This window comes from Sturnira hondurensis, unplaced genomic scaffold, assembly GCF_014824575.4.
Source record: "Sturnira hondurensis isolate 20B ecotype Veracruz unplaced genomic scaffold, ASM1482457v3 Scaffold0007036, whole genome shotgun sequence".
Classification (NCBI taxonomy): domain Eukaryota; kingdom Metazoa; phylum Chordata; class Mammalia; order Chiroptera; family Phyllostomidae; genus Sturnira; species Sturnira hondurensis.
The window spans coordinates 4,692,986-4,705,995 of NW_028079667.1; the positions used below are offsets into that span (position 1 = coordinate 4,692,986).

General features: G+C 36.9%; 1 protein-coding gene across 2 annotated transcripts in view; it reads left to right on the top strand.

The window, feature by feature from the left end:
* The window catches only part of CFAP299 (cilia and flagella associated protein 299), a 515,701-nt gene extending 504,302 nt beyond the window's left edge, over positions 1–11,399 (top strand). For both annotated transcript variants that reach the window (XM_037051036.1, XM_037051037.1), the window contains exon 6: positions 10,631–11,399. In XM_037051036.1, coding sequence (XP_036906931.1) covers positions 10,631–10,720 — 90 coding nt within the window. In that variant the 3' untranslated portion in view covers positions 10,721–11,399. The remainder of the gene's footprint in view (positions 1–10,630) is intronic.
* Positions 11,400–13,010: the final 1,611 nt, after the last annotated feature.

Below are 13,010 nucleotides of genomic sequence, written 5' to 3' on the forward strand. Positions count from 1 at the left end.
CATATACTTGGGGTGAATTTTAAGACATTATTTGAAGTCCTATGTGATTGAGTTGGTTAGGCCTTTTTTCTTTGAAACTTTTGAAATATATGTTATTCACATGACAGCATCAATCTAAAATTCAAAGTCAAGAAAAATATTTCTTTATAGTGAAAGAAATAATAATTATATGATAATTATTTATACTAATTATATGATATATCATATAATATATCATATGTGGTGTAATATAATATACTATATTATATGCAATATAATATGTCATATATTATATTATATGTGATATAATATATCATATATTATATTATACATGACATATTATATGATAATTGTTGATACTAATTGATAATATAATATTATCAATTATAATAATATTGTTGATAATTATAGTATCAATCATAATAATATTATTGATAATAACTATATTATAATGATATGAGATGATATAATATGTAATATATAACATAATATATTATATTATATTTATTATATAATATATAATATATTATATATTATAATTATATGATAATTACCTGTCATAGGGGCAAGGATAGACCAAGGAAAAGGGGAATCTAGTTCTAAAACTTTTCTAAAACATTTTAGAAATTTAAAATTAAAAATAAAATCATTTTTGTTTCATATCTATAGTTCCTTGATCATAAAAAGTGATTAATTACTGTGCTTAAAGAGTGAATGAATGAACTTTCTGTAGCAAGAAATTATTTATTGTCTGTAATCAGATACAGCAATACATGTCAGAAACCAAGGCAGTGACTTAATCAGGAGAAGCTTCTTTCTTTTCCATGCATGAGTGTATACATTGTCAGGCCAAAGGTGAAATGGCAAATCCACAGTCATCTAGGTGAGGGTGGTCCTCACAGGGCAAAATAGATCTCTGGCCAAAACAACCACATTCCCAACAGAATCAGGGGTGGAACTCAGAGAGTGCAAAGGATAAGCTCTCACTGCCTTTTAAGGAAGCTTCCCCAAACCTGCCACACAGACGTTCACATATATTCCACAGCAAAAGCTTAGTCAGATGGCCATTCCAGCTCCATGGAGGTTTGACAATGTAATCTTTATAAAGATGGCCATGTGCTCAGCTGAAAACAGGTATTCTGGGAAAGGAAGTAGAGAGGTTTGGCTAGCAGTTTCTGACATGATTCAATCTCCTTCCAAAGAACATCACTCTTGGGGTTTTTTTGTTTGGTTGGTTGGTTTTGGTTTTGATTTTTTGGTCTCACATTTCTCATTAATGAAATAAAGGACCCGAAAATCTTTGCCATATCTATTAAAAATCTATGAACACCAGAGAATTTATCAGCACACCTTCTCTCTAGAGGTGTCTCTTTAAAAGACCACCATAAGTGAGTGTCAAAATGTGATTAGTTGAGGCAAAGTACAGAAAACTTAATAATAGCATTTATAGAGTATTTTCTTTAGAATGCTAAACTATAACACAAGAAAAGATATAAAATTATTAATAGCTTCATTAAGATGTGTGAAACAAAGTTTTGAATCCATTTTGAATATCACACAAAATATTTTAGGGCTCGATTTTAACAGCATATACAAGGTCTGTTTGGAAAAAGTCCAGTCATTGTTAATATAACAAGAATGGTTTGTGTGACATCAGTGTAACCTGGCAGCCAAGGAGAGTGGACTGGAATGCGACATGTAAACAATAAGAACATCACAGGACTAGTCAGTGGGGGCACTAGATGCCATTGAGTGAGCATGTGTCCTGTGTGGCCATCACATTCAAAGTGACTAAGAGAATAGAGCAATGATTCTGCATCATATTTTATGTTAAGCTTGAACATTCCTCATGGAAACTCTTCAAATTGTTCAGAAGGGTGCAGCTATGAACAACTGGTGATTGGCAGCTTCATCACAACATTGTGCCTGCTCACACATCACATCTCATGTAGAGTTTTTGGCAAAATATCAAATCACCCAGGTGACTCAGCACCCCTTACAGCCAGATTTGGTGCCCTGTGACTTCAGACTTTTCCCTAAACTAAAATCAACTTTGAGAGGGAAGAGATTTCAGACCATCATTGAGATTCAGGAAAATACCACAGGGTAGCTGATGTCAATTGGGAGAACTGTGTGAGGTCCCAAGGTGCCCACTTTGAAGGAGACTGAAGTGTCATTGTCCTACATACAATATTTCTTGAATCTTGTATCTTCTTCAATAAATGTCTCTAATTTTCATATTACATTGCTGGATACCTTCTGGACAGACCTCCTACATACTTCAAGAATGTATGTCATGAATTATAGTTTTTATGATCTTTGTGGAGTCATTATTGAATGCACACTGTCACTTGAACATGGTTCAAATAACTTTAAATACTCATTTCCAAAATAATCAACCACAAGATTTCAAAGATTCAATCAACAATATACAAAATGTAACATGTTCCTCTTTATTTTTGGAAGATTTTTATCATTCAAAGATCCATGAGTCTGAAGGAAAGGTATTTCTAAAGAGAAAGAACAAGAATTTAGTTTATTAGTGATAAGAGTAAGGAATTATTAGTGGGACACCTGGTAATATTTGGAAACTTACATTTCTTCAATTTTTAAAAAAATTTTACCTTTTGAAGATAAAAATTAATAGCCAACTTGCTGGAAAAGTATGTTGGTCTCAGCATCAATAAACAAAGTCCAGGTCTCACTTTACTGTTAAATGGCTGCATGGCCTGGAGAAATTAACTTCCCTGGGCTCCAATGTTCACAACTGGAAGGCGAGAGTGGTGGTGTTCTTCTGTTCTGGTCTCCAGGGTCTTTCTACAGCCCGGGCTCAATTCACAGTGATTCTGACTCACCTGGGCCCGCGAGCAGCCAGTGTGATTCTGCTGCAGGTTGTCCTTGAACCACAATTTGAAAAAATCATCTCCACAAAAAGACTAAATCACACGAGAGCTGGCACTCTGTTTTCAAACATAAGTGTTCTCAAACGTTTGTTCTCGAACAAACTATAACACATATAGTATAGTTTTATGGTTATATATAAAATTCTGTGCGTTTTCTGTGTAATTTTTAAACTTATTTGGCTTCTTTAAAGGGCTACAATCCTTTTATATCTTATGCATTCACATAGCATCTCATACAGACTTACAAGAGAATCAAGAAATTACGTAAATTGTCAAGTTTTTGAAACTACTAATACACAATGAGAGGAATTACATTTTATATTTAATATTTTCTCAATAATTCTGCTTGAAATTCTTCCTGAAATAAATACCTTTTAACTCTATAGTTAAGGTGCTCTAAAATACTATGAAAACAATATAATTCAACTCTCTTTTTCCTTTCCTCAAGTATTCTTTTGAAATATATTTTATGCTTAAAATTAAAGAGGTCAAGGACCATGTGATTTCATTTATATGTGAAATCTAATGAGCAAAATAAACTAACAAACAAAATAGAAACAGACTCAGAGATACATAAAACAGACTGATGGCTGTGGGTGGGGGTTTGGGGAGGCTGAGTGGAAATGGTGAAGGGATTAAGCAAAAAAAGGAAAAAAAACCCCTCATAGACACAAACAACAATACAGTGATTACCAGAGGGACTGTGGGGGTGGGGGAAGTAGAAGAGGGTAAAGGACGGATAAATGGTGAGGGGAGACTTCGCTTGCCATGGTGAACACACAATACAATATAGAGATGATGTATTATAGAATTGTACACCTGAAACCTATATGATTTTATTAACCAATGTCCCCCCAATTAATTCAGTTTTAAAAATTTCAAGCAATATCAGTTTCTAATTGGTTATTCCTACTATTCAGAAAAAAATAAAGAGGTCAAGATAAATGAAAGGTGGAAACATTAATAAACAGGATGGGTTTCCTTTATACAACACAAATTTAGACTCATTAATTCTGAAGTATAGTTTCCAGGAATCATAGTTGTTTGTGAATGGTAACAGTGGAAAGAAAATTGTGCAGGTCTTAGAACAAGTAACGTGTGTTCATTGGTTAAGAAGTTCCGAATGCAGTAAGAGTTTGGTTGCATTCAGAACAGGGCCACTGGCTTTAACTTCCCTGCAGCTGTGTAACATCTGGAACAAATAAATCGAGTTTCTATTTTTGAGTGAAGAATGCTTATTTGAGTGATTCACACCCACCAAAATGTTTCCAGTGTATTATCTTTAGGAGCATTGAGTGGAATCACTTTGCACTCACTCCCCTACATTTTCTGTAAAAATAAAAAACAAATAGGCTCTTTTTTTAAGAAAACACTAACCACGAAAGAATTTGCATTGAGTCTTATCATAACATAGGTGGTCTAAACCTTCATAATCTACTAATGAGAGAAATAAATTGTATAGAATAGTTAAAATTGAAAAAAATATTCCTTAGTTACACTGGGTGTTCTCTCCCACTTCCATTCACAAAAAGTGAGAGCCCATCACCTGGAAAATTGCCTGGTTAATAGATACTCAAAAAATACTCATGGAGTAAATGATTGAATGAACAGTTCCCTCCTGACACACAGTAATGTTACACTAATTAAAAGTTGAGGAGTGGATTAGGTCACTAATACTTGATATAGCAATGACAGCCAGGAAGGGTACAGCCACCCCACTCTAGTGATCCAAGTAAGTCATGAAAAAAAAAATGGAATGTTTTCTCCAGTGGAAACAGCTAGTGCAGGCATCATTTCCACTTCCGTAGAGGTCCTATAGAAACCTCTACTTCAGTACGTGCTTTTAAGTCTTCTTGTGCAGTTCCAGAAGTAGGTCTTTAAGCCATCCCAAATTAAGACTGTTGAATTAGAATGTGTTTTGATTTATGAGTAAATTGACTCCAACTGAGGTACTCAAGGTCATGTAGTTCATTATTAGTAGAATCTAGCAATGGATCTTAAATTTTATTATGAAAAACCATAGAGGATGCAAAGGTAAGCAATATTTCTACCTTAGCCCTTTAGGTACTTACAGTATTTGGGGGGAAAACAGCCATGTAAAAAAACATAACTATAGTATAAGGCATAAAATGACATTTTGCCAAAGAGAGAAATTCTTTGGGAATTCAGTGGAAGAAGAGAGGGTTTAGGATCTGGGGCAGGAGCCAGTAGAGAGGGGATGGGGAGGGGACTGCACTGGGAATAATGTAAAATGATCATAGAGGAGGAAATGTTTTAACTAGACTTCAAGAATAATTAGAAGTCGAACTCATAGAGACAAAGAGGCAGGCAATACCAGGAAAGAGACCTACTGGCAAAAATAAGGTTAACGAGTGTAAAACAGACAAAGGAGTACCTGAACAGTTCAGTGTGGATGCTGCATCGGCTTGGAGAAGGCGGAGAGTGGGCATCAAGTGTAGAAAGGCCGTGAAAAGCCTTGGATGCAGGGCCGACGAGGATTTGGGACTGAAGTTGATAGGAAATGGAGAAGCAGGCCAAGGCTCCTGTGCAGGGAAATGCAGGATAAAAGTTGTGCTTTAAGGACATGAGAGGGTTTCGTTTAAGGCAGACTGGGGAGGGAAAACTGGAGAAGCTGAGCGCACAATAGTTCAAATGGAGAACAAAGAGGAGGAGAACTAGGGGTCCTGTTCCAGTGAGCAAGTTTCAGAGTTGATATTTGTAATGTGTCAACTACACAGTTACTCAAGGAAAGACCAAAGAATGCATAGTTATCTACAAAAAGTGGGTAAGAGATCTCACTTCACCCCAACCCTCAGAAAAGAGAGGGCATAGGGAGAGTGGGAGGCTTGTGCCGGAAAAGCATAGAGGAAAAGGTGACCTTGGCAGATGTCAGTACGTGGGTCCCTCTTCCTTCTTCCTTCTGTCCTCCTCTTTCTCATTTGATGTTTGCTAAGCATCTGCTGGACAGTGTGAGGTATAAAAAGAGAATCAGAAACGTGGTGTTCTTTTCTACAAAGCTTACAGGTTAATTTGTGGGTGGGTAGGTGAGGAAATACAATATGCACAGAAATGACAATCTAGAAAGTGACCTGGATGGACAGAACAAGCTCTGTAAGAATTCAGAAGAGACAGAATATGCTTTTGACTTAAGGCATTAAAAAATAAGCTAATGGAGGACCTAGGATCTGAACTGAATTTTGAAGGATGGGAACGGTGAGGACAAGACAAATGGAGCAGAAAGGGGTATTCTAGTAGGAAGGAACATCTAGTAGGAAGGCATGTGCAATGTAGATTGTGCACGAATTTAGCAGGATGTATTTCTATTCTTTTTACATATTAATACTCCTCAGAGTTCAACAGGAGCCAGACTCACCTATTTGAACATCAAAATTGGTCAAACATAAAAAGGTATTATTTTGAAATGTGAAATGTTTTCACAAGAGTTCATTATCAAACATCCAACCCACCATGGCTTAACTAAGAGCAGTTTCTATCAATTCAGTAACGCATTTCCCTCTTTTTCTACTCGTGCTAGCCAACTGTGAGGGCCCTAGGCTCCACCCCTAGATATTCAAACTGAATAAAGCCGTAGTGAGGCTCAGCAATCTGTGTTTTTAATATCTCCCTAAGTGATCCTAAAGGTGAGCTGGATTTGATATCCACTGCTTTACAATAGTTATATTTTATTAGCTGTTGCCTCACCTTACTGTATGTTCATACAGTAATCAAACTCCATTCTTCTAAAACAAGTTTTAATTCACAGTCTTAATTTTAGGTAGTCTAAATTACACATTCCTGAGACTGCACAAATAGACTAGAAAGTACAGATCATATGCCAAAGACTTCTGGGTAACCCCTGCAGCAATGTGGCCCACCACAGTAGGTGCTTCCACTGTTTTATCGCTGCTGGTTTCCTCTGCCCTCTCATTTGGATCATTACAGAGAGAGGCTGGTGCTATCCATTCTGGGTATCTCTGCCTCCTCAAGAATCACTTGATTGGGCAGGTTTATCCAGAGGCTCAAAGGAAACAATATACTGACAGAGACTTGAAAAACATAAAGTGAAACTTGGGGTAGAAACCCTTTCTGGTCATTTTACTATTGTATCACCAGCGCTAGCATATGGTAGGTGCTCAGTAAACATCTCTGGAATGAACAAACTGAGTATTCAATAATTGCTAAAGAAGTGAATGGGAGGGTCAAAAATAATCCTGGGAACTTTTCAGGCTGACTTGGAAATATTTTAGGGTCTTAGGCACCAGAAACACATATAGAGCTAACACTATTTTCAGTTGAAAATTATCAGAGTACTTTTGACTCTGGTGCTTTCTTCTCCTTGGTAGGTAAATTAACACTGGGGGTTCTTTGCTGAACTTTGGAGTATGACCCTGGATGTCCAGAGCAATGGCAATGTGCTAGGTCCATGGGTAAATGAAAGAAGCAATTATTTTATTATTTTCAAGTACATTGTAGTCATTATTATATATTACACGGATGCAAAAAAAAGTCAAATTCTACTTTCTTTTTCTATGAGAAAAAGAACATCTAGGTGAACAAGTTTTAAAATTAAAAATAACTTCTACCAATAAAAACACATGTTTTTATTTAGAGGGTTAATTTAGAGGAAGATTCCAGCAGTACCTTCCCACAGCTCCTCTCTCCTCTGTTCTCTTCCTCCCTAGTAACCCTCATGGAGCACTTGTTTCTATTAGTAGGAAAGGTGTTAATTGCCTCCTTAATGCTGCCTCCCAGTTCATTGACTGGTCTTAATTTCCCTTGCCATGTGGACATTAAAATCAGATGGAGCCTGTCACGACCTTGAAATTGCTCTTCTCAAAGCGTAGGCCCATAACATTCCTACATCCTTTCCACACACAGATGGTTAGAATTTAATCTCTTAAAGCTCCACCCTCCCGATGAAGGCCCTCAGTTTTGCAATGTGTTTATACAGGGCCCGGGTATATTTCCTATTGGACATTAAAAACAAACAACTCACATTGAGTAGAGTAAGTTTAAGCAAAGCTATGGTTTCTTCAAAGTCTCTAACAATGGATCTTAAATGCCACGAAAACTTGAAGTAGTGGGCCAGGGGACACTTCCTGAATCACCAACACCACTCTTTTGGCTCCTGGATTTTCCTCGGAGGCCCTTGTAAATGTTGCTCTTTAACTGTGGCATAGTCACAGTTATTAAGTAAAGCTGAGGCCCTGCCAACTCTCTGGTTTTGCTGCCCAAATTACTGAATGTTTGGTTGATTATAGCCCTAAAACAGCCACATACTAAGAAGCTTTTAAACATTTTCTCCCCTGGGCAATCACCTGGTATACCTGCACTGAAAGTCCACCACATACAGATTAAGTATTTACTCAACAAACTGCTGCTAAAATCAATGGCCTTGAGGTATATACATCAAAAATTACATAACAGAGAGTGGCTTTTATTAATTAAAACTCCTAAAACTTAAATGCTATGCCCTCATCTTGACCTGGAAAACCGATTTTAATTTTATACGCAGTAGTATGGAACAGTCCCTAGAAATAAGTATGTTGTCGTTAAATATCCAGTGTATGAACTCATGTATGAACTGCAACGAAAGGAAGGTGAACCACTGGAAAGAAAATATTAAATACCTAATTTTTAAATGATTATATGTATAACAATGTTTAGTAATAAAGAGTATAAGTGATAACCCTTCACCATCCAAGTTAAATATCTGCAGGAAAAAAAGTACATATCTCAATAATACATTCATGACCAAGAAAAATTACTGTTTTATTGTTCTAATTAGAAGGACAACCTAATCAAAGGGACCAATACAGCCTAGGGGGATGAGAGTGTAAGAATTTGTGGAAAAGAGGTTAGCCCCAGTCCAAGCTCACTTTTTCACACAGTTCATTTTTCATCGCAAATCAGAACAAGGAGTATGGAGACAACAGAAGGTTAGTTTCCTTGCTGGGTGAAATGGTTGAATAAGAACAATGGTGTATACAGATGTTGTATTATAAAGTTGTACACCTGAGACTTGTATAATGTTATTAACACCATTAACCCAATAGATTTAATTCTAAATTTAAAAATTGAAGATTAAAAAAATTGTTTCCTTCATGATTTCAAAGATCTAATAACTAGTGGAGAAGAAGCAGGCATTAAAAAACGTGAGTCAGGTTTTTAAAAATTGAAGATTAAAAAAATTGTTTCCTTCATTATTTCAAAGATCTAATAACTAGTGGAGAAGAAGCAGGCATTAAAAAACGTGTAGTCACTGCACGTGCAAGGCAACAGGTAAGGGACTATTTCTAATTTGTAGACAGCATTTCTCCTGGGTCTCGATGGTTGAACAAGTAGTCCACTCTCATGATTCCTTCACAGCAATTCACTACCACACCAGATGCTTACAGTTTATGAGACACTGAAATCCCCAAACAAGGCGAGGGATGTTGAAGCACACTGGAACATAATAGCATAACAGTGATCAAGTCCATTGACAAGAGAGGAAAATCGCACGTTTATACTGGCTAAGTGGTTATTGCTACAACATCTTCAGTGTAAACCTTGGTGGCCTCAGCAATATATGTTGCCTCAAATAGCTGCAGCAAAAGTAAGATATCACAAACATTTCAAAGGATTATTCAAAGAGCATAACGTGTATGAGGAATAGGAAAAATTGAAATTACTTACAAGTAGATGAAAAAGCAGGTCTCAATACAGGGCAATAATTAATTGGATTCCAGTAGGCAAAATTAATTTGCATCTTTGTAGACAAGAATATTTTTGCCTTATTACAAGTTTTCTACAACTTAAAAAGTTCTGAAACAGCACAAAAACAATAAAAGGAAAAATACTTGGATGGGTGAGCCACTCAGGACACTCAATCTTTTTGTTTAATCCATTTCAAAGTCTTTACAATTTTACTGACACTTAATAAAAGATAGACCTGATATAGTCTTTTGCAGCTAGCACGAAAAATCAGTATTATGAATAAAAGGCAATACCAAAGCTTTTCTCTTGTCCCAGATCTAATTTTTTTCATCTCTTCCTACCAAGAAGAAGAACAAATAACATTGTTTTTTTTATACATCACATACAGTAAAGGCCCAATGAGTAATAATTTTCTAGTTGTAGATAACATTTAATAAAACTCTCTCTCCTCTCAAACCACATCATTGAATATTTGTTCCCACATGAGCTTCCTAGAAGGCTGTAAGAATCATAGACTATCCTGAATAAAGGTAAAAGGAACAAATCTTTTTTAAAGGTCATAATTTAAAGGGGGAGAAAAGCACATCAATAGTTTTTAAAGTGATAAGAAACTTTTTGTGAAACCCACCATGGACAGGTTACTTTCATAAGTCTGAACTCATTCCAAACGTGAGACATTTTTTATTACTTGAAACCAAAATAGAATTTGTTTTCATTTATTAACCCGTGATCACATGTGTTTGCAAAGCCGGTCACCAGAAAGTCCTCAGAGTGAGTGACATACATGGTCCAGCAGAGTCAGGATAAGTAGGAGCCTGGGACACTCCTTTGATCCTAGATAATTTCAGTAATGTCACCACCCAGGGCCTCAAATCTCTTTATTGACATTTTCATTCGGAAAATGAATCTGGAGGAAAACATGGAAAAGTCTCCGTGGCCACAGCCTTTTTAGGTCTGCTTGCTACAGTACTGAAGCAAAAGGAAAATGTATTTAATGCCAATCATTTGCATGGACTGGACTGACTAACAACATGGTTTATGTATTTCAGGCTCCACCAGGTGACGATTCTACTAGAACCCCCATCGACACAGAACTATACACCCAAGCTGTCATTTTTGACCATATTTTCAGAGGATAGACTTAACTACCAACATGTTACACGGTTCCCCAATTGTATGCTAAATTTAAATGAAACCTGTAACCAGAAACAAATTAGAACAATAAATGAGTCCTATAGCTGGTGGGCAAATTAGAAAATTAAAAGTTAAAGAAATTAGAAAGAAAACTATAACCTTGACTGTTTTTTAAATTACCTTAAAGATGGCCTTTTAATATAATTGAAGTTTTTTCCTATTTTTTTTCTTAAGCACTGGGGCTAATTGGGACACTTCATAGAAGAATATCTTTTTGCTACTTCAAGTATGTAGTAATTATTGACACATTTTATAGCCCAGATTTTCAAAAATAAAAATGTTTCAGATCCTACTGTTGCCAAATTTAGGGGACCAAACCTTATGCCATGTGGCATAAAATCACTGAACATTGACAAGTGTCACGAACTGGGGCAGTCATAGAGAAATACAAATATACAGTCTTCAGTAACAGTCAGTGAGTGAATAAAATCTGAAATATGCTATCAGATGTGTAAAATGAATGACAGTGTTAGGTATGTTTAGTGCCTGGATGATGTGAACCATAGGACAAGGAAACTGAGGAAAAGAAATCTAAAAGAAAGCAGAAGATTGAACATACCATATAATGTCACTTATATGTGGAATCTAATGAGTAAAATAAATTGATGACCACAATAAAAAACAGAGGCATGGATACATAGAACAGACTGACAGCTGTTAGGTGGGGGGAGAATGAGGGGAACTGATGACAGAGGGTGAGGGGTTAGCCAAAGAACATGTATGCATAACTCACAGACACAGACAACAGTGTGGCGTTGTCCAGAAGGAAGGGGGCACGGGGGATGCATGGAGGTGGGGAATGGAGGGGAATGAGGATATCTGGATTAATGTCAACAATAAAAAGGGAAAAAATCACACACACACACACACACACACACAGAAGTGCAGAGGGATGAGAACTTTGCAAAAGAAAAAATCACATTTTCCTGATGTAATGTTGCAGGTGGCTTTTGTGTAGAAAAAGTATCATTCAGAGTCCACTTGTGACTTAAAACTAATCTTTGGTTCTTCCACTTCCCATTTTTTTCTCTTCCCTTTCTAAACAATCCAAAATTAGGGCAATTAGATGGGACCAAACAAGGTGGGAGTCTGCTCAGTGTCGTGGGGGAGAGCCCAGAGCAGAAAGCTCAGAGTTCCAATGGGGTGAGAAGAGTGTATTTCTAGGGGATGGCAAGAGGTGGCAGATCACAGTCAGGGTGAGTAGAGTGGTCTTAAATTATAATTAGATATACTGAGGTGTCCTCATCCTTTTCAATATACAAATACAGGATACATATTAATATGTGCACACATCTGAGTACATAGCCCCTCCGTCTGTGCACTGAGAGTGCTTAGGGGAGCAACATCCCGTACCACTGAGCGCACCTAGTACACAGATCTCAGTTTCTCAACACTGTTTCTACCAAAAGGAAGCAGGGGTCCTTAGGGAAAAGGTGATTCCAGAGCTGAGGCAGGGAAAATAGGAGCCTGAAATATTTATTTTGTGCCAGAAAGCAAAGAAGTTCTCAAAAAAAGGGGGGGGGGGATTTATCAGAAAGGCTTAGAACCCAGCTTGAAAGGTTCCCACTGGTCAAATCTGAGACAGTTCAGGCATCAGAATAAATAATGGTAATAAAAGACATAAAAGAAGGAACCAGGAGTTCGTTCTGATCTACATAAATGCATACATGGAAAGTTTGCTGTTTACACGGTATCTCCTCACAAAATACTTATTGATTGCGACAAAGGAAACAAAGGAGGGAACAAAGGAAAAGCCTGGAAGACACAGTTTTCAGTAAGTGATCAAAGAGAACATGATCACTTTTGAGGTGAACTAAATTTATTCTCCAACTAATAAGATGCAATCAGCACCTTCTTGTAATATTCCTGCCCGAGGGTCCTCACCTGAGTTTAAACAAGGGTAAACTCAGGTAAATCCCAATCCAGCGGCATCATACAAGATAACTGGCCCAAGATCTTCAAAATTGTCAAGAACATGAGAGCAGAAGACAGAGAAACCATCCCAGACTGAGGTTGAGGACAGAGACATGATAATCAAATGCAACAGGAGTCTCAGTTGTATCATTATCCTCAAAAGGGAATTTGGAGACAATTGGTGAAAATCAAATGGTTTCTGAAGATTAGATGAAAGTAATGTAGGAACGTTTGTGTTCTGATTCGGTTGTGAGGGTGTTAGGAAATGCCCTTGATTGATTGGATCACACTAAAGCATTTGGGAGTCAAAGGGTATCAGGT